General features: G+C 43.6%; 1 protein-coding gene across 1 annotated transcript in view; it reads right to left on the bottom strand.

The window, feature by feature from the left end:
- Positions 1–4682: 4682 nt before the first annotated feature.
- SYAP1 (synapse associated protein 1) overlaps positions 4683–21733 on the bottom strand; it is a 29405-nt gene continuing 12354 nt past the window's right edge. Inside the window, exons 5-9 of the mRNA XM_035000199.1 lie at positions 18383–18522; positions 10620–10768; positions 9181–9239; positions 8621–8768; positions 4683–5679 (exon numbers count right to left, since the gene is read on the bottom strand). Coding sequence (XP_034856090.1) covers positions 5552–5679; positions 8621–8768; positions 9181–9239; positions 10620–10768; positions 18383–18522 — 624 coding nt within the window. The 3' untranslated portion in view covers positions 4683–5551. The remainder of the gene's footprint in view (positions 5680–8620; positions 8769–9180; positions 9240–10619; positions 10769–18382; positions 18523–21733) is intronic.

The raw sequence follows: 21733 nt of genomic DNA, 5'->3' as shown, positions 1-21733 counted from the left end.
TAAACAAAACAAAACAAAACAAAACCAACCCAAAACCCAAGCAATTTCACCCTTTCATTTTTCTAAGGAAGCAAATGAGTGCTCCCTAGTTATCTCACCCAAACAAATCTTTTCCCCCCAGGGCTCTTTCCCCTAGGCCCAGAGCTTTGCAATTCCAGCTGCTCTTCAGAACGACTCGGGGAGTTTATAAAACAAAAACAAAAACAAAAACAGCCCTATGCCCAGGCTACATCCCCAACCAGTTAGCATCTCTGGGGGTGGGGCTTGGGCATCAGCATTTTTAAAGCTCCCAGGTGGTTCTCAAGTGCAGGGTCACTGCCTTCGGTCAAGAAATTCACTGGCTTAGTCTCATTCCTCAAAGTGTGGTACTAGGGACAGTAAGACATGCATCCCATGTTCTTGTTATGAAATTACTTTTGTGTGTTGTCCAGATTTGTGTCTATTTTCATGCCTTAATTTCACAAGCACTTGTTTTGTTAGTTCAATGAACAAAGAACACTACACTAATCTTGCTGATGGCATTATTTTTTTTAAAAGATTTTATTTATTTGACAGAGAGAGACACAGCGAGAGAGGGAACACAAGCAGTGGGAGTGGGAGAGGGAGAAGCAGGCTTCCCGCGGAGCAGGGAGCCTGATGCGGGGCTCCATCCCAGGACCCTGGGATCATGACCTGAGCAGAAGGCAGACGCTTGACGACTGAGCCACCCAGGTGCCCCTGATGGCATTATTTTTTAATAAAGATTTTATTTATTTGACACAGAGAGAGGGAGAGAGCAAGCACAAGCAGGGGGAGTGGCAGGCAGAGGGAGAGGCAGGCTCCCTGCTCAGCAGGGATCCCCATCCAGGACCCCGGATCATGACCTGAGCGAAGGCACTTAACCGATTGAGCCAACTAGGCGTCCCACATTTTTTTTTAAGTAAACTCCAGGCCCAGTGTGGAGCTTGAACTCATGATGCTGAGATCAAGTGTCACACACTCCACAACCTGAGCCAGTCTGGTGCTCCAATGTCGCATCTTGTGCCACACTCTTTTGGTAGAGGGACACGATTTAGCTCAGTTCCCACATCACGTTTATACCCTGCAGTGTCTCCATGAGAGTTAATGTTGTTGAGTGATGTGGCCATTTTGCTGTATCTTGATTTTTGCACTAAGTGCAATATGGCAGAGAATATTATGTACTTACTGGCTGTTTTCATGATCATAATGTGGATTCTTTAGTGGTAGTTACCCAAATCCTCTATTATGTTGAATTGATCTATTATCTCTATTAGGTCAGTTGTGGGGTTTTTTGTTTGTTTGTTTTTTAAGTAAGCTCTAGGCCCAACGTAGGGTTTGAACTCAACCCCAAGATCAAGTCACATGCTCTACCGACTGAGCCAGCCAGGTGCCCCTATTAGATTACAGGCTTAAATTTTTTCCCCTCGGCTTTAGTGAGAACTGGTTAACCTTGGTGAGTTTGAGCTTTAGCCAGCAGAAACCATCATCAGTCCTCATCATGGTTATCAGGAAAGAACAAGATAGATCAATATTGCTATCACTACTGGAGGAGGGAAAAATCCTGCAGTAGCTTTAGAGTAAAAGACCTGCTGACTGGATTAGAATTATTTATTATTATGAAGGACAACCCACTGCACTTGAGTAGTCGTCTACAGTGAAAGTAAAATGTGTTCTTAAAACTCAGTACCTTCTCAAGGCAGTTTTAATTCTAATAGAAGCCTACATACCAGGTAACTTTGAAATATTTATAGGTCCTTGTTGGAAGACAATTTTTAGTTATTCAGGAAAAACCATTATAACGTATCTTATCACTAAAAATGAGGTTTATTCAGAACAAAGTGGAATATAGTTTTTTCATATTGGAAATAAATCAGAATGCACTGAATAAATGCTGTTAAAAACTAATCATAGTTTAACAACTGAAATCATAAACGGCTTCATCTGAACAAATCCCTAAGTGTGAAGACCAGATAACAATTGATTGATAAGAAATATGTAACTGCATGTGATTAAAGCTTCATGAATATATATTTGTCATGTCATGACTCATTAGTTTTCTAAGCACCATCTTTTTTGGGTATTGTAACATGCATTTTGTAATTTTATTTTCCTATCAATATAGTCTGGAAATAATCATTAAAAAGGCCTGTCCCCCCCCCCATAAAACTGATTATATAAACTGTATCAAAATTCCTACCACTTATATTTTTAAAAGCTGAAACATAAATTTGCGAAAATTAAATGCCCCTCATTTTTGCTGTTGAAAAAGGTTTTACTTTAAAATGGAGGGAAAAATCTATTACCAGAAAGAACCATATCAAATTATTTAAATTACAGAAGCACATTCACTGAAGTCATGGTTTTTATACCAAAGTGGTCAAGGAGGGAAATAAACTATTGCAAGTTGGATGTGATCGTAAGGTTTTTTTTTTGGTAAACCTTTAAAATGTCCTAAAAATCCTATTTGTAATAATAGTTTGTGAAAAACCATCTTGCTTACTGTAGGGTAGCTGAAAGCACTCTGAGTTACAAGTATCATTCATTGCTGCTTTATCTACTAAAAGATAAGGTTCTCTAGTTTCTTTTCAAAACTTACCAACTGAGATTTCCCACTTCTTCTAAGAAGTTGCCACTTTTGCATATGAATTTGTGACACTGTAACTGAGTTGGCGGTAGCAGAGCACGAGCTCCTGCTGAGACTGGCTGCATCCGTGGACTTGACTTGCCATAAACTGCTGGAACTGCAAATAGTTTCCGTTCTTGTAAAATAAGACTCCATGTACCTAAAATTGGCCTTAAAGACATAGGTTGGGTCCATACTCTATTACCTTTCCGAATATTTTTACTTGATTTCATGTGCATGAACGTGCCATACATGGTACATTCCATCCTTTATGGCCTTCGGGGGACATCAGCCCTCTGATGCCACTCAAGAACCTCAGAGAAAGCTTGTGAACATGTGAAACAATTCTCAGGGAGCCTTATCTCTGCACTTTGTAGTGTTGTCATTTTCCTCTGAAATGTGTGACATCAGAAAGATCTGGCTTAGCAGGATCATTCATGGTCTTCCTGGGAGCTTGGTTCCTCTTTATTTGGCAGTGTGAAAAGGTGAATTGGCAGCACGAACTAACTGCAACAGCAGAGGAGGCATCTGTAACACCAACTAGAAAGACCCCATCATCCAACGATGCTAGTGGAAGAGTACAAAGTAAAAAGCACCAGCAACCTTGGTTGCCCTGAGGGCGTTAGTGCGTTAGTCCAATTTGACTCAAACTGTAAAGCCCATTCTAATCCCTGGGGCTCTCAGTAACGTGCAGGGTCTGGGCCAGCAGGTCTGTGGCATGGCCTGAAACCCTGCATTTCTAGCAAACTCCTAGGGCAGGCCATCACTGGTTCCTGAGCCACACTGTGAGTAGTGAGGTATAATCCCCATAGTGTGAAGCTTATGTGTTTTTATGCTCAGCATAGCTTGTTGGCTATCCCCCAGGCATGTAATAAATACTTAGAAATTTTCCACCCAACATGGTTACAAATTATTTTTTCCTTTAAAGGAATACACTTCAGTTACCTGTATCAATTAAAAGAGCAGAACATTTTACTCCTATTTGAATCATTAAAAATAGAGCATAACTGTATTTTTATGCTGTGTATTAAATCTTATTTCAGCCTTCTGTTTTCATAAAGCAATACACAATTAGGTTGTTTTCAAATGCAATAAGAGTATCATGTAAAGTTCATAGTAACAATTATAATGTCTATTGTCATTTTAGTTTTTTTTTTTTTTTTACTTTCTCTGAAACCTTTGCTTTTTTGTATTTATTCAACAATGTGAATTTTAGTGCATATACCAAGAGCCAAGCACTGTCATATATGATCTGCTTACATCCAGGACTTTTAGCTACTTAAAAACATTTTACATGTTTCTTTCCCTCCAGAAAACTCTACTTTAAAAAAACCCAAACTTCTCCCTTCAATAGGATTATTTTAGAAGTTGCCAGTCACCATCTCTGAACCCAAACTCAGTAATCAGCAACTGTGGCACCACAAGTGGAGATCCCTTCATAATGGAGTCAGTGGTTTCACAGAATACGTGAGTTTATTGCTATAACCCAAGGGATCCTAGCTGAGACAGTCTGGCTCATTCACAAGTGTGTGCACCAAGCTACAAACAAGAGGAAAGCTTGGACGCACACCCAGTTCTCTCGTTGACTATACCTTTGCCAGAGGACCATGGACTAATTTTTATGGAGTGAAGAACAGAAATATGTACGTTTTTCCTATAAAGGACTGTCTTAATTCTATTCCCTTTTATGAAATAAAGGTTCCTTGAAAAATATGAACGTTTTAGGAAGCAAATGCCTCGGAAGTGTTCTGACATTAAGCCACCTTGTTCTTTTAAAATACCATATCCTGGGGCGCCTGGGTGGCTCAGTCGTTAAGCCTCTGCCTTCGGCTCAGGTCATGATCCCAGGGTCCTGGGATCCAGCCCCACATCGGGCTCCCTGCTCGGCGGGAGGCCTGCTTCTCCCTCTCCCCCTGCTTGTGTTTCCTCTTTCGCTGTGTCTCTGTCAAATAAATAAATAAAATCTTTAAAAAAAAAAAATACCATATTCTATGAGCATGGGCCTGCTGGTGTAGCAGAATACAAGCAGGATTGAGCAGTGAAGTTCCACAAGTTGTACTTAGAGGAACACAATTTTATAAGGACCGACAGTTTAACTAAGACAAACAAACGAAACTGAAACATTTATATGTGATGATGATTTAAACAAAAACAAGAGACTGTAAGGTGAATGGGCTTATGAAGGTCATTAATATAAAAAGGACAAAAGACCCTGCTTTCTACAAAAACTGTGATGTGGAATTTAGGAAAGCAACGATACTAAACGTGGTATAGTTAAAAAAACAAAGAAACAAACAACAACACAAGAAAGAAAAGGCCCCAGAAAAAAACAAATGTTTCTGCACAGTATTTCTCAATGTCAAATTGTGTGATGTTTACACTATGAAAATCAACATAATTATCTTACCTTTTGGCTTCTAGAGGGAATTTTAGAAAATACCTACCAAGAAAATAGTCTTGAAAGTGCTTCTTCTTAAGTTCTTTGGTACAATTTGGTCATTTTGATAGTTATCAATCCGTTACGTAAGTACTTCAACAAATACATGTATCAGTGAAAATGCAACAAGAAGTACAAATGTTTAGGAAAAAACAATTGAAGAATAAATTATAATTCTGACCTCATGGAAAACAGAACTCTAAAATTTTACTTGCATTTCTGTGGCAAAGATATCCATAGTAACTACATGAATATCTCTAGATTTATATTAAAGAAATATTACATAAAACATCCCTTTTTGATTATTAGAATAACTGTTCTATATACTTTTTATAAATGCAAAAAAGGCAAATTTCAGCTTGAAAAAAGAATAATCTTGAATTTCGTAGTTATACCAATCTTTTTTGCATTCTGATTCAGCGAGTGTCGTCATCTAGAATTTAATGTCAGTTACAGAATGTTAAGCATTATTCTTTTATTTCAGGAAAGAGCTAATTTTCCTCCTGCAGCATTTTCTCTATTTCCTTATCCCAGTTTTCATCTCGTTTCTCTGATTCTGTCACCACTTCATATTCCTGAAGTTCCTGTTGTAGTTCTTTTTCCCAATCTGCAGAATCTTCTGAAAGAAACAAATGAGAAGGAAAAGATTCTCTCTGAATTCACAATGCTGGTTTTAACAACTCGGTCAAGTATAATTCCCTGTGGAAGTCCTAGCCATGGTAACTTTTAACATCTCGAGCTTCCTCGCCATGTGTGCTCAGAAAAACTGACCAAATTTTAACAGTAACCGAAGGGAAATATGATTAGAAAGATAAATCGGTTAAGTGCTATATGTTTGGGTGTTATTTTGCTTTCTAAAACCTCTGCTTTTCCTTGTATTTAAATGGATAGTTGATAATTAATATTTGGTTGCAAATTAATTTTTACCACTATTAAGGATGACAGTGGTAGAAAAAAACAGCTAACATTTCTTGAGCAATCACTGAGCTGGGACTGTGCTAACTTCTTTCTACATATCACTCCCCCGCCCCCCTTTTTTTCCATCCTTAGAACAATCCAGGGACTAGATACACTGCTGCACATTTTTTAGGATGGAAAACAGAGGCTTAGAGAGGTTAAGTGACTTGCCCAAGAACACAAAGCTTGATAGCACCAGGCATCCAGATGGAGCCAGATCTGCAAGCTTCACAGTCTGTGCGTAAGCACTTTAGCAGTAGTTTTCCTAGAATGGCAATGGATACCAGAACCTGAAGTCAGGAGGTCTCTTGATGAAGCCTGGCCCCTCACACTGGGCTCCATCTAAGCTCTCATGTTCCTCTTCTGTGCTGATTCAGAACTGCAACTTTCCACTTAGAACCTCAATGTGTGTGTGTGTGTGTGTGTGTGTGAGTGTGTGATGTGTATGTGTACATATATGTATGTAGACGATAAGACAACTGTTATGTGGTGTTATGAAATAGAAAACAACAAACCAGCTATTTAAAAAATAAAGCTAAAATTTATTTTCATCTTTTTTTTTTTTTTTTTAAGATTTTAAGTAATCTCTATGCCCAATGTGGGGCTCGAACTCACAACCTTGAGATCAAGAGTCACATACTCCACTGAATGAGCCAGCAGGCGCCTCCATTTTCTTCTTCTTCTTCTTCTTCTTCTTTTTTTTAAAGATTTTATTTATTTATGAGAGAGAGCACAAGCAGGGGATGCGGCAGGCAGAGGGAGAAGAGACTTCCTGCTGAGCAGGGAGCCTGATGCGGGACTTGATCCCAGGACCCTGGGATCATGACCTGAGCCGAAGACAGATGCTTAACGACTGAGCCACCCAGGCATCCTTCTATTTTCTTCTTTTAAAAACAAACCTTGGGGGGCGCCTGGGTGGCTCAGTTGGTTAAAAACAAACCTTGGGACGCCTGGGTGGCTCAGTCATTAAGTGTCTGCCTTCGGCGTAGGTCATGATCCCAGGGTCCTGGGATCGAGTCCCACGTCGGGCTCCCTGCTCAGCAGGGAGTCTGCTTCTCCCTCTGCCTGCTCTGACTGCTGCTCCCTCTGCTTGCGCTCCTTCTCTGACAAATAAATAAATAAAATCTTTAAAAATAAATAAATAAATACATACATACCTTAAACTTAGTAGTAAACTTAGACTCAAGGGAAAGGACACGGTGTGTTGCATGGCAAACCACCAATGTCACAAATATTTATTAGGGGCTGGGTGCCAGACCCCATGTCAGGTACTGTGGGGTAACAAAAACAAGGTGTAACTGCCCTTGAGGAACTTACACTTTAGCTGGGGGGCCAAGACAATGAATATATAAAAGAATATTATGTGGTCCAAATTATAACTCGGGCAGGAATTCAATGAAAGAACAGCTTGCCCAGAGCATCCAGCCAGCACCTTATGACTCCTGCCTCAGGGCCACTTCCAGTTTCCTGTGGGGCCCGTGCTACTAGTCATCACCAGCAAAAAGGGAACCAGCGCACAGTCTGCTCTAGCTATCGCCTCCAACACCCGGGGCTCTTGCCCAGTGCCCTTCCGCAGTGGCCAGCAGCCACCTGCATAAGAAACAGATGGGGGTGGGAGGGGTCTCAGAAGGCTTCACGAAACACTCTTCATTTGATGATGATTAACCCGAGCCTTTGCTTTTCATCCAGTAGAAAGCCAGTCATTTGTCCTGATGTGCCAAAGAAAGCAGCCGACCCCAACCCCACTTGTATTTGTCTCTAAATTATTATTTTTTTAAAGGCAGCATGCTCCTTCCCATAAGCAATGCTCTTGTGGCACACAGCAGCAGGAAAAAGAATCTTCTACATAGAAGTATAAAGCCGAGGGGCTCCTGGATGGCTCAGTCGGTTAAGCGTCTGCCTTTGACTCAGATCATGACCTCAGGGTCCTGGAATCAAGCCCCATGTCAGGCTTCCTACTCATCGGGGAGCCTGCTTCTCCCTCTGCCCCTCTCCCTGCTCATGGGCACATGCCTGCTCTCTCTCTCAAATAATAAAATCTTAAAAAAAAAAAAAAAAGTAGGGGCGCCTAGGTAGCTCAGTTGGTTGAGCGACTGCCTTCGGCTCAGGTCATGATCCTGGAGTCCCTGGATCGAGTCCCGCATCGGGCTCCCTGCTCGGCGGGGAGTCTGCTTCTCCCTCTGACCCTCCCCCCTCTCATGTGCTCTCTCTCATTCTCTCTCTCTCAAATAAATAAATAAATAAAAATCTTTAAAAAAAAAAAAAGTATAAACCCAAGTAGAAGGCTGGAGGATGGTGTCTCTAAGTGAAAGGGTGTGCACTCTTTGTCGCCTGTTGTTGGCCACATGTTCTTGGGGCTGAGGTGCCTTGGACCAATCACTTATCCTCTCTGGGCTGTTTCTCCTCTCTACACTCCTGTGCATGCTTAAGGCAGAGGGATGTAAGGTCTGGTCATGTGTGCTAGAATCTACCTTCTAATGGGGAACAGAGAAGCGATTCTGACACAAAAGTTACAGTATGTTTGTATGTCTGCTTCAGAATGACATTTTCTATAATCAACTTCGGAATCGGAAAAGAGCACAGCTATTTTGTTTGTCTGGTACCTTCTAGAATGGCTGTCTCCTCCTCCTTTTTGTCAAGAACCAGTTGCTCCATTTCCTTCCTCAGATCCTCCTGATTTAAGTTACAGGCATCAAAGGCATCACTGACAAACTCAGAAACCCCTGGGCTGGTCGAAATCTCCTCTTCATCCTGAAATGCAACAAAGGAGCTCTGGGAATGGTTTTCTAAGTGGCATTAGAAAAAGCGTCCCTTTCGTCTCCTTCCTCTGCTAGTCAGATGCTCACTGCTCTTCAGCCTTCTACCCTGTGCGGCTGCTTGGGAACCAGATGAGCTACCACCTGAATCCACTATGCTCTCTCACAGTTTGGGTCACTCCAGTCATTCAGTCTAATTCCCGGGAGCACATCTAAGATGACTGATGCCAGGGAATCGCCTCATGTCTCTGCTACAGGTCCCTAACTGTGCAAGTGCTGGACCCCTCTTCTTCAAAACAGGTAAGACCCATATTCATAAGCAGTTTCAAATGGGATCTGAGATAGTTAACACAGAGTTACTTCATTTCCAGACATCAACTACTAGGTACAATGTAAAACTGTATTACCTCTTGAGTTTTAAGCTGAGATTTGATTACGACAGGTGGTGTTTTGGGCCGTACTGCCTCTAAGAAGTGAGAATAAAAGAGACAAAAATTGCTTGATTCAATTCTGAATACACATTATAGTAACAACTAAAATATCCACAAGTACGATGATACTAAATAATTTTCAGAAATGAGCTTTTATGTTATGCTTTCAAGAAATAGCTAGGTGAGACCATTTCAACTTCTGGGAATTTTTTTTTTTTTTTATGTCATCATATTTGATGCCCTTCATATAAAATTTCCAAGCAGGAAATAAATTCTGACCTCAGTGTTAGCCGAAATCAAATTCAGGAATAGATCTGCTCCTTCTTTTAGGATACTGAGAATTCAGTTATTTATCAAATTTTCCATTTGTCACGAATGCTAGGAAGCACAAAGCAAAGTGCAATGCTCAGTCACAGCTTCCCCTCTTTCTCCTGGGCCGCATTTTCTTTCTTATGAACCTAGGTGTGTAGTCTTTACTGAATCCTGTCTTAAGCCCATTTTGTAATACAGGCAGTATTTGGTAAAACGGCATTTTCTAATAAAATAAATGAAAACAAATAGTAAAGAATAATAGACAATTGGGATTCTTTTTAACATCTATATGCAAAATGCCAATTTTTACTGTGTAGAGCAACTTCTTTACATTTCCCTGACCCTAAATGCAGTGTCAGGTTCTCTTCTGGTGGTCTGTACAACCTGTGCCTTAGGATACATGATGCATAATTATTTAAAATTCCACGAACAGGTTAAGTCTCTAGTTGTAATCAGTACCTGCACACAGGTGTTCATGAAACGTTAAAAATATGACACAAAATACCTTTCTTCTTATTTTTTTAATACCTTTCTGATTTTAATTACTATTACAGAATCTTAAATTGTTGCTGGTATTATAAAACACTTCCCCAACAACCAGGGGTCAACTGTCACAGTAAGAGTCCAACGTGCACCATAATGGTGCCTAGGTCTGGGCTAGACACTGGTAACTTGGAGTGGAATGGAGCTCAGTTCTGCTCTACAGAGTACTAGGGGAGCATCGGCTTGAATGGAAGGCAGAGAAACAAAGAAAAGCGGTGGACTGAATTGGTAAAGTAAAGAAGGTATAAAATTGTAAAGGGCAAGTAAAGAGATGGGAAAATGACTAGTGACCGAGGGAGAAATAAAAAGGAAGTAAAAACCATGAAGAACGAGAAAAAGAAAGCAAAGGAGAGCAAAGCTTGGGGAAGATGTGTGAGCAGGGTCAGAGAGAGGGCAATGAGAATGAATATTCCTCTGGAAAGGAAAGAGTTTTCCAGAAGATGACAGTGACATTTTTGGTACATAAAAGATGACAAACTCATGAGAGTCTATAAGAATATTTTTAAAGTAACTCTTTTTTTTTTTTTTTTTACACACAGTGAAATCTTCTCTGAACATACCTGCCAGTGGCAGGTCCTCCTCAGTGCCATGGCTCTTCTCCTCCTTCCCGGAGGCCTGCTGCTGGGCGGCCAGGGCTGTGAGCTGGGCTGACTGCTTAATCAGGGAGACGCGGTAAAAGTAGTTCCTCCAAAACACGTCTTCCTTCACGCTTTTCAGGACAGACAACAACACACTTGAGAATGCATGCAACACACACACATGCATGCGGGGGGTTATTTGTTTTAGTGGAGGCGGGAAGAGATGATTTTTTTAGGGGTATTTTCAAATCTGAGTGAGGCTCAAAGGAGACTCTCACTTGCTTTTGAACTGGAAGCTGCGGGACAGGACAAAAATAATAGCTATTTTCTCCATAGCAGCAAAAGACAACTTACAGAACACCAATGAAACCTCTGCATTTCTTGGTATTTTAATGACACCAACACTGCCCTCAGCAGAGGAAAGAGGCACTGTTGTGAGACCGGCACACCAACCCGGGAGGCTGCAAACGCAGCCAGGACTGCACTGTATTTGCTGTTTACCGAATAATTAAGAGCTTTCAAGCAGTGACAAGAAAAGGACTGTGGGTGTTGTTCCTTACGAAAGGAAATGTCTGGCAGCATGCAAATAACTAGCAATCAGTAAGAGTTAGCAGGGACGTGGGAGATGACTGATAAGAAGACTAAAGTGCAGTCCAAGCTGAGAACCCTCAGTGGTCCTCAAACTTGTCTGCATATGAGAATCACCTAGCAGGGGGTGCTGGTGACCAAGCTGGGTAAGGTGAGTGTCCACATGGGGGTGGCCTGGAATGAATGACAGCCTGAGCTGGGAGAGGAGGGTGTCTGAGCAGGGGAGGGGGTGCTGGCAAAAATGGAAGACTGGTTACATGCAGGGGGTTGATCAATTAAATAGAAATATTAAGGACAGTGCAAACCAAGTTTCTCATGGTCAGAGAAGGGAGTTACAAACATTGAAAGGGAAAATTCTAGAATGATCCGTGTGGTGAGGTAGCACCATGAATACATGGTTTTCATCCAATACAGATGCAAATGAGTGTATGTGTATATACACGAGCACACAAATATTCCCTAGCTCTGTCTGCTGAGCGGACCAAGGAGTAGTGATACCCCAATAGCAATGAACATGACTAGTGCTCAGATCTTGGTGTCTGTACACCATTTTCCACTAAAATGAACCAGATCTCTTTGGGTAAGTAGCCAATTCCAGGGTTACAAAGGAGAGGACAAGATGAGCCTGGACTACCCCATACCAGAAAGCAAGGAAGCACTTAAAGAATGATGAGAATGAGTCAAAAAGACACAGAAGCCAACTTGGAATGGGCTCCCACTGGCCAAGTTGGTGATATTTTGAGCATCAAAGTACGTAACGATAGCAATGGATTATAACCATTGCATAAAACAGAACCATGAGTCTATACCGATACAAATAAATACATGAATATGTTCAGAGTCTGATAAGGAATGGAATATTTTTACAAAGTACCTCTCCAGAAAATACTAATTTCAAAGAGGAAAGAAGTAACTTTACAGCAAGAAGTCTGGCAGAAACCACCTTCATCAAGTGAAGTGACCAAAGTGTGGACAGTAACGGGACAAAATGGCAGTGTGTACCACCTGACAGGATGCAACAGACTGAAGGAGACTGACGAGACATGAAAACTAAATGCAACATGTGAGTCTGTATTGGATCCTTTTGCTAAAGAGGACATTGGGACAAATGATAAAACTTGAATGGGGTCTGAGAATCAGATGGCAATAACGCATAAATGACCGTTTCCTGATTTGGATGGTTATGTAGGAAAAGCCTTGTTTGTAGGAAATACACACTAAAGCAGTCAGGACTGATGGAGCATCAGGTCTCAAATGAGTGGAAAGAGAAGGTTTTATGCGATACCTCCAACCTTTCTATATAAAGGTGTGATTGTTTAAAAGTAAAAAACCACACTGATGACTATGCTTACCTCAGAGCAATTAAATAAAATCTTGAGGGTGGAAGGCAAAACAAAACTCAAAAAACATAAAATGTTCACCCCTGGGGTGCCTGGGTGGCTCAGTCATTAAGCGTCTGCCTTTGGCTTGGGTCATGGTCCCAGGGTCCTGGGATTGAGCCCCGCATCGGGCTCCTTGCTCCCCGGGAAGCCTGCTTCTCCCTCTCCCACTCCCCCTGCTTGTGTTCCCTCTCTCTCTGCATCTCTCTGCGTCTCTTTGGTGACCTGTGCAGTATGTGCAGGGCTTTTTTTTTGCCTGCAGGAGTCACTCATTTTGTGTTCCCAAAACATTTTGCTAGTAGAAGTGACAAAAGGGTAGCAGAATGCCTCTCTACCCCCTGGTTTACTTGAAGGGATGCAGGGTCTTAGAATGGTGAGAAACTTGAGGAAGATAGCATGACTGAAAAAGATTTTGAAGGAGTAGAAGAAAATCAATGAGAACTAAGAGAAAATTCTGAGATGCAGGCTTATGGATGAAGACGGTACTTGCCTTAGGTAAGACATAAGAACACATAGTTGTCACATCTGTGAATGGTGAAGCTGGGCCAGCAGACTAGCTTTTTGAGTGACAGAGGCTAGCCTTTTTCTTTTCTTTTTTAAGAGAGGGAGTGGGGGAGGGAGAGAGAATCTTAAGCAGGTTTCACACCCACCGTGGAGCCCAACGTGGGACTCAATCTTACAACCCTGAGATCATGACCCTGAGATCATGACCCGAGCCAAAATCAAGAGACGGACGCTTAACCAACTGAACCACCTAAGTGCCCCAACAGAGGCTGGCTTTTTTAAGCAACAGAGGCAAAATACAAGATTATCTACACAGGCTAGGCTAGGTAACAAGATGACATGCTGCTAGATGCAGCCCATCTTTTCTTTCATTAATTCCACCAATATTTACCGAGTGCCACATGCATCAGGCCCTATCCAGGTGATTCAGGGACGAATAAACCAAGTTATCTGCCAACACAGATGGTCACAGGAATAATGACCTCTTACTTGTTAAATTCTTACTATGCCAAGTAAATGACAAAGTAGCATTTCCCAAACTCATGTGGTCTCACGATTCTCTTTTCTTTGTAACATCTCTTGGAAATAGTTCAGCAGGAGGGAGGCCTGGCTTAACAGCAGTTCGTGACGTATTACAGTCAACCACAAGTTTACCTGAGCAAACAAGACTATGCTGCGGCCACTAGAAAAGCTAACAAAATCTTAGGCAGCATTAAAAAGCAACACAAGGAGCACCTGGGTGGCTCAGTCGGTTAAGTGGCTGACTTTTGGTTTCAGCTCAGGTCATGATCTCGGGGTCACGGGATCCAGCCCTGTGTCAGGCTCCCCGCTCAGCAGGGAGGCTGCTTCAGGATTCTCCACCCCCCAACCCTGTCAATAAGTAAAATAAATAAATCTTTAAAAAGCAATACAATAAATATCTGTAGTGTGCTCTTCTGTAATTAGACAACACTTTATATTCACTTCGGAGAACTCACTTTTGGAGGTTAAGCACCTGGATGGTGAGGGGGTATAGAGATGAAGATACCCCAGGGAACAAAAAAAAAAGAACTGGGGCTCTTTACCTGGCTAAGTTCAAGAATCTTACACTGTTAACATCACAGTTAGAAGTGAGCTTAACTTCCCATGAGGTAGTGAGCTGCCTGAATGTTTTCAAAGTCACTTAATTCTGAGCTCTATGAAATATCCAAAATGAAACAGGTGTACCACCAATCTACAGCAGATTATGGGCAATGTTTGCTCTCTTAATAGAAACAAACATCTGGACTATTTCCTTTCCCAGAGTCTCTCCCTCTTGATGTAAGAGAAAGTGGTCACAGAGGCACACTAGAGAAATATTCTGTTACACTCTGGACAGAATCACAATGCGCATGACATAATAAAGATTCTGAGAGGGGCACCTGGGTGGCTCAGTCAGCTTAAGTGCCTGCCTTCGGCTCAGGTCATGATCTCAGGGTCCTGGGATGGAGCCCCGCATCGCGCTCCCTGCTCAGTGGGGAGTCTGCTTCTCCCTCTCCCTCTGCCCCTCTCCCCTGCTCGTGCACACTCTCTCTAATAAATAAAATCTTAAAAAAAAAAAAAAAAAAAAGATTCTGAGAAGCCCTATGATAAAGAAAACCATGAAACATAGCAACTCCCAAATGTCTATCTTACCACTTATGCTTTCATGGACTATTTTAAGGCATTAGAATGCTGTGAACACCCTCTGAGAAACAATGGGCATAGGTCAGTTCCAGGCTGGAAGGGACTTGCGATTTTTCTACTGTTGTCAGAGGGAAGGCCTCAGGGGGTGTTCGTGATGCAAGAGTCCTGGCTCATGCCAGCACTGCTGTTGCAGGGAAGTGTTCACCACTAGAAGGTATTTTGAAATACAGAGCAAGTGTTTGTTTTGATTGATTTTCTAAATTGTTCCTGGCTAATGATGGCTTCTGTTTACAAAAAGTGTCTCAAATGATCAAAGTTGCACTTCTGCATGCCAGAAAGGAAAGTCCAGAAGTCCTGGATTTGTGTGTGATGATGGCTCATTTGTTTTATTATGGAAGTTTCAACAAAAACAAAAGTGGAGCGACTAGGACAAAGAAGCCCCGATGTACCCGGGACCTAGCCAACAATCACCAGTATTTTGCCAATCATGTTTTATCTATGCTCCTCTCCCCTGCACGCATGCCTTTCTCTGGGTGTGGGATGGAATATTTTATGGCAATGCTAGATATTACAGCCTTTCATTCACAAATATTTCAGTATGCATTTCTAACAGATAAAGACTTATAAAAAGTGGTAACCCTAATTTCTAAAATCATCCCTAACAGAATTAACAATAGGAAACTGGAATTATATTACTCAATAGACCATTTACCTAGCCAGCAACAAACCAGAAATACTCTTTGCCAAATACCAACTCTCCAAATCTTTTAAAAACTCTAAAATTACTCTCAGCAGTAAGAGGGAGTCCAGAATTGTCAACAAGCAAAGCTATGGAACCAAAGCTGGCTACATGCCTGCTGTGAGTACCCCAGGCCACACACTCCAGCACCCCCGGGCCTCTGGACAGTCCCCCAGAGTGCTGGCAGGGAGCCCACCGTGTGGCCCGTGGTGATCCAAATGGTCTCCAAGTTGATGGAGACTTTAGGTGCAAAGTCCACCTGAATTCCAGAGCTTTGCTACGTTTCTCTCAGGAGGAGGCAGTTATTCAGAATAGGTATAACCTCAGATTCTGAGATGAAAGAGTGCCCAACAGATATATATACACATGAACTGTTCAAAAGGCAACTCTCAGGGTTTTGTGAGCAAAATAGTAAAGAATAGATCAGATAACAATTTTTTGATATCCTTCACTAATAACAGCTACTTTATTTATTTAGTTTAATCTCTACCCCCAATGTGGGGCTCGAACTCATGACTCTGAGATCAAGAGTCATGCCAGCCAGGTGCCCCAAAACTAGCTACTTTAAACACAATCTAAGAATTAGATTTGTAATGAGATTTTAGCCATATAACACATACTCTTCTTTTTAGAAAGGGAGGGGAAGGCTACAAAAATTCACCACCAACACATTGATAATTATGAAGAGTTTCACTACAAAGTAAACGTAAATGAAAGGTTCGATATAACTGCTGTTCCAAGTCCGCAAGAACACTTGTTCTTCTCTCACAAACAGAAGAACTTGGCTTCCATGTGAACCAAAGGGCTAGCAAATATATGTTAAAACTCCTGTTTGGGGGCGCCTGGGTGGCTCAGTCGGTTAAGCGTCTGCCTTCGGCTCAGGTCATGGTCCCAGGGTCCTGGGATCGAGCCCCGCATCGGGCTCCCTGCTCAGTGGGGAGTCTGCTTTTCCCCTTGCCTCTGCCTGCCGCTTTGCCTTCTTGTGTTCTCTCTCTCTCTGTCAAATAAATAAATAAAATCTTAACAACAAAACAAAACAAAACCCTCTTTGGCCAGCTAAACATAGCACAATGAACACGTATTTATTTGTGCTCCCTCTGAAAACACTTGTAAACTAACAGAAAAGGCATTCAGTAGATAAAATCCACATGACAAAGAGAGCTGGTGAGAAAACCACAGTAGAAGCTGGAAAGGTGACGGGCAAAGCGCAATCTACCCTGCAGACCAGCGAGCGCTGCATCGAGCTGCACGCAGGAGGGGACAGGCCGTGAGAACAGGCCTGTCCGCCGGGCATCTGCTCACAAAGACCCAGGGACATGAGGCAGCAGGCGTCTCTGAAGGCTGGTGCAGGCTGGGCTCAGGACAGGAGCAGTGGTGGCAAGGCCCCCCAGGAGCGGCCTGCTGCCGTGACTCCTGCGCTGCCCCTGCCAGCCAGGGCCTGCGCTCCCACGCAGCGGGGAGCGACAGTCCACTCCAAGCCAAGCCACTCCACACTCGGGCTCAGGCGGGAGGGGAGTCCTCCTCTCAGGAAGCCACCCAGCCCTTGGCCACTGAGCCTCCCTGTCCAAAAGGCCCGCACGGACACACAGCTCGAAGTGCTCCTTCAGCGTGGTGCCTTCAGATTCGAAGGATTGGCAAGGAAAACCCGCACCATGAATGACAGCGCCCAAGACAAACACAAAGGTTCAGAGAAAAGCACTGGGACAAAAGAGTATTTCAAGAAAACTATAGTTCATGTTCTCAAGAACAGGAAGATACTGCACCCATCTAAAAAGAAGAGGGTGCTGGGGCACCAGGGTGGCTCAGTCGGTTGAGCAGCGGAGTCTTGATTTGGGCTCGGGCTGTGATCTCAGGGTCATGGGATCGAGCCCTGTGTCAGACTCCCTGCTCAGCATGGAGTCGGCTTGGGATTTTCTCTCTTCCCCCTCACTGAGCCCCACCCCCTGCTCGTGCTCGCTAAATAAATAAAAAAAAATCTTTTAAAAAATTAAAAAAATAAAAAGAATAGAGTACTATAAAAAAGGAACACTCAGAGAGGACTTGTGGACCAAAAATGCAGCAGATTAAAAACAAGGAATTGGAATTTAAAAGGTGAGTAAGAGGGGTGCCTGGGTGGCTCAGTCGTTAAGCGTCTGCCTTCGGCTCAGGTCATGATCCCAGGGTCCTGGGATCGAGCCCCGCATCGGGCTCCCTGCTCAGCGGGAGGCTTGCTTCTCCCTCTCCCACTCCCCCTGCTTGTGTTCCCTCTCTAGCTGTCCCTCTCTCTGTCAAAAAAATAAAACCTTTTAAAAAAAAATAAAAGGTAAGAGCCCATGGTGGCAGAGGGGATGGGAAGGGGATCCTCTGGGGGGGGGGGGGCCCTGATGATACCTGTCAGGGTTGTATCCCTGAAGACATTATGCTTGCACTGGAGCTCAAAGGACAAGCAGGGACTTTCGGAGGAAAAGAGGGCCTTTGGGCAGAGGAAAAACCTCGGGTGGGAAAGAGAACGAGAACACTGCTGCCAGGGAGCAGAGCCTGAGTGGAAAAAGGCAGTGGGCCAGGTCCTGATGAGCCTTGGAGACCTTGATTTTATTTGGAAGACACAAGCACTTTGGTTGTTTCTGTAGGAAACTATGTTCTAGCTTCTAACTGGGGGCTGGGGATAAAAGAGTGTATCTTATCTCCCCCTAAATTTCCTGTGAAGTCCACTCTCAGTTTTGATTCTATGGCTCTGTGTGTGTGTGTGTGAGAGAGAGAGAGACAGAGAGACAGAGAGACAGCAAGTGAGCGAGTGAGCGAGCTAAAGGGCCACAGAGCCTGTTCTCATGGAGAGAGAGTAGGAAACCATTCCACAACTTTTCCCTGATACTGTGCACAGTGCTACTCCGGCTCAGGAACACACTGCTTACAGTTTAGGAACAAGGGCGAATCTCATCCTACTCAGCAGCTCGTCCTCTTGAAGCATGACCAGGGCGACGGGATACATCTGGTCAAAGTCAAAATTAAACTGCACTCCAGCTGGAGGGTCACGAAGGAAATTCCTCTTGTCCTTCGATGAAAAGGGGAAAAACATGGGGGAAACCATAGGATGCAATTAATATGTAACAATGCATCACTGATTTGACAGATACTGAATTCTAAAGATTTCAGCCACAAAGTCCATTGAGGAATCTACTAACCTGTCTACTTAAGAGAGTGGAGAATGACTGATCCTGTCATATATTTAACAGTCTCAACTGAAGAGAGCCTCATGGGAAGCCAGGAAATTCAGTCGTGCAATTAGTTGAAGTTAGAGTTTGAAACTGTATGAACACGTTTGTTTCCGTGAGCACCTTTGGGTATACGAAAACTAGTGTAGAATAATCTTAGAAAATTGGCTACTTAAATCTTAGAAGCTGGCTACTAACAGCACCGGTCAGTTTCACCTCATCTTGCCCGTGTTAGATTTTAACAGTATTTTTGGTTTTGGAGAATTCCTACATTAAGGCAAGAACAAATCTGAACCTAAATGGATTTTAGTTATTTTACCTTCTAGCCTAAAAATTGCAAAGCCTAAAACTGCCCCATCAAGTTTCACCTGGATCGCTATAGCAGCCGCTGAAGGGGTAGCTGTCTCCAGTCCCATTTTTCTTACCCAGAGCAACCCACTTTCTACCCTGCCCAAGAAAAACATGTGTTTTACCTACCACTAAAATCCTTCAGGGACTCCTTTGTTGCCTTTAAGATGAAACCCAAACTTATCAGAAAGGTATAAAAAGGTCTTCATGACCTGGCTTCCTATCCACACCTCCACCTGCATCCTACAGTCCAGTCATACCCAAATGCTTACAACACTCCCTATCTGAACCTCAAACCCTGCCCTGCATCCGCCAAACATCCACACACCCTCCTCCCAAGATTCAATAACAGTTCCAATGTCATCAGTTCTGGGAAGCTTCCCTGAGATCATTCCCTCCCCTCTCCAAAACCAGTGAGATGCCCCTCTCCTCAGTGCTTCGTTACCATTCTGCATTACAGTGCTAATCACAGGGAGTGACGCTGTGTGTACTCATCTAGCAGATGTCCAGTAAGCCTTCAGGCTCTTGGAAGGCATGTCTCATCTACTTCCAGTCCTAGGACAAGGTTGGCCCAGAGGAGGTTCTAAACACAATTTGCTGAATTGAGTTCTCATACCTACCTAATGACAGCATTATGCCATAAGGGGTGCCCCAACATAAGGAGCTTAAAGGGTTACTCTGCTGCAGGCTCTGAATTGTCCCAACCAGTGCTTGGCAAGTCAGAGAATGTAAGGCAACTCTGGCAGAGACTGCTAATTATCTCCCAGTATCCCTTCCTTCCTTTTAGGATCACAACTCTTAGGGGGCACCTGGGTGGCTCAGTCGTTAAGCGTCTGCCTTCGGCTCAGGTCATGATCCCAGGGTCCTGGGATCGAGCCCCGCATCGGGCTCTCTGCTCCGTGGGAAGCCTGCTTCTCCCTCTCCCACTCCCCCTGCTGTGTTCCCTCTCTCACTGTGTTTCCCTCTGTCAAATACATAAATAAAATCTTGAAAAAAAAAAAAAAAAAAGGATCACAAAACTCTTGAGCTCCTGCTGGGCATGTGGCCACCCAGCCAGAGACCGGATTTCCCAGGCTCCCTGGCATCTAGGAGTGACCATGCATCCAGGTTGCCAAAGGGATGTAGGCCTGAGTGATAGGTACAATTTCTGAGTCTCATCTTTCAAACAGTCTGGCATGCCCACCCACCTCTTCCCCAATTCCCATGGGCTGGAACACAGCCATGGTCACAGGAGCTGCCTTCCGCACAGAGAAGGCAGATAACACCCTAGAGGCTGGCATAGGAAAGGATTAAGACAGGAAATACTTGGGTCTGTAGATGACTTCACGGGCAAAGCACACCTACGTGGACCATCTACCTCTGGACTCTCATGTGAGGGAGAAGGACGGAGGGAAACAGAGTCACAGCTTATTTAACCTTCTGTATTTTGGGATTTCTCTATTATAGCAATTTAGTCTATCTTAACAAATTCAGGAGCCACTATAAAGGATGTACTGAAGTTCATTCAAAGCCTCTGTGCCACGCTAAAATCAGCGGTGCTCTCTTGTAGGCGTGTGTGTGCATCACCCAGTCAGCACCTGTTATGCTCCAGGCACTGTGTCACCTGCTCAGCAGGGCACAGCACAGATGGGGTCCCAGCCTTCACGGCGTTCCTATTCCAGTTATGGGGTGGGAGCGTGGGAAGAGACAGACACAGGCTTAGATTGCTAAGGCTATGAGATGGGGTAACTGGTGGAGGGCTGAAAGGATGGTTAGGGAGGAGGTGACATTTGAGATGCGATCTTATGGAATGGTGTAGGCTGGGGTTCCAGGAAGAGGGGATAGCAATCACAAGGCACTAAAGCAGGACAAAGCTCGGCTTGCTTGTTCATCAGAAAGAAACAGTGGCTGGAGTGCTGGGAGGCAGGGCAGTGGGGCCCAAGGGAAGAGAGCCAAGCCAAGGGCCTTAGAAGCCAGGAGAGGGAGTTTAGATCTTTACCTGCAGGAGATGAGATGCCATTAGAAGGCTCTATGTAGGAAAGTGACACGAAGGGATTTATACCATAACTGGACCCCTGCGGCTACTGATGTGAGCTTGTAGGGAAAGGGCCAAGGATGGGACAGCAGCTGGGATGCTGGAGGCAGATGAGGGCATCAGGACCATGGTGGTGGCAGTGGAGAAGTGGAGTAGAGGTGTATTTGAACACAGCATTGTCAGGATGTGGGTGGGCCCAGGTGGGGGCGGGTGTGACTGAAGGAAGACTCCTAGGCTGGTGACTAGAAAAAAACTGGTGGATAACTGGAATCTTATTTTGAGATGGAGAAGATGACGACAGGAACAGGTCTGGGGGACAGAGGAGCTGTGGGGACTGGACTGGTGAGTATCTGATATTTGCCCTCAAATGATAGTCTCACTGTCCCAATTTGCTTCTGGAGAAGAGCATTATGTGACATCAGCATCAAGTTTGGCCGTAACACAGTAAACAAAATACATGGGGTTCACACTGAACTCATAATGGATGCTTAGGCCTTTGAAGGAATTACTAATGGAAAAGAAAAAACCTTAAAATGTCCTGAGGGAGGGCAATGGAAGGGAAGTAAAGAGCCCAGTTCTCTGTCTGTTTCCTAGGCTGAAGTTCCATTTATGACTTTGGCTAAAAAGAAGAGTGGATTAAAAACAAAGCTTGAAAGCCACTGATTCAGTAAAAGCCCTATTTGCTGAGT

Source organism: Mirounga leonina, unplaced genomic scaffold (assembly GCF_011800145.1).
Source record: "Mirounga leonina isolate KUSES-001 unplaced genomic scaffold, KU_Mleo_1.0 Mir_101595, whole genome shotgun sequence".
In the NCBI taxonomy this organism is placed as follows: domain Eukaryota; kingdom Metazoa; phylum Chordata; class Mammalia; order Carnivora; family Phocidae; genus Mirounga; species Mirounga leonina.
The sequence above is the reverse complement of the archived record's forward strand: the minus strand, read 5'-3'. Positions and strand labels throughout refer to the sequence as shown.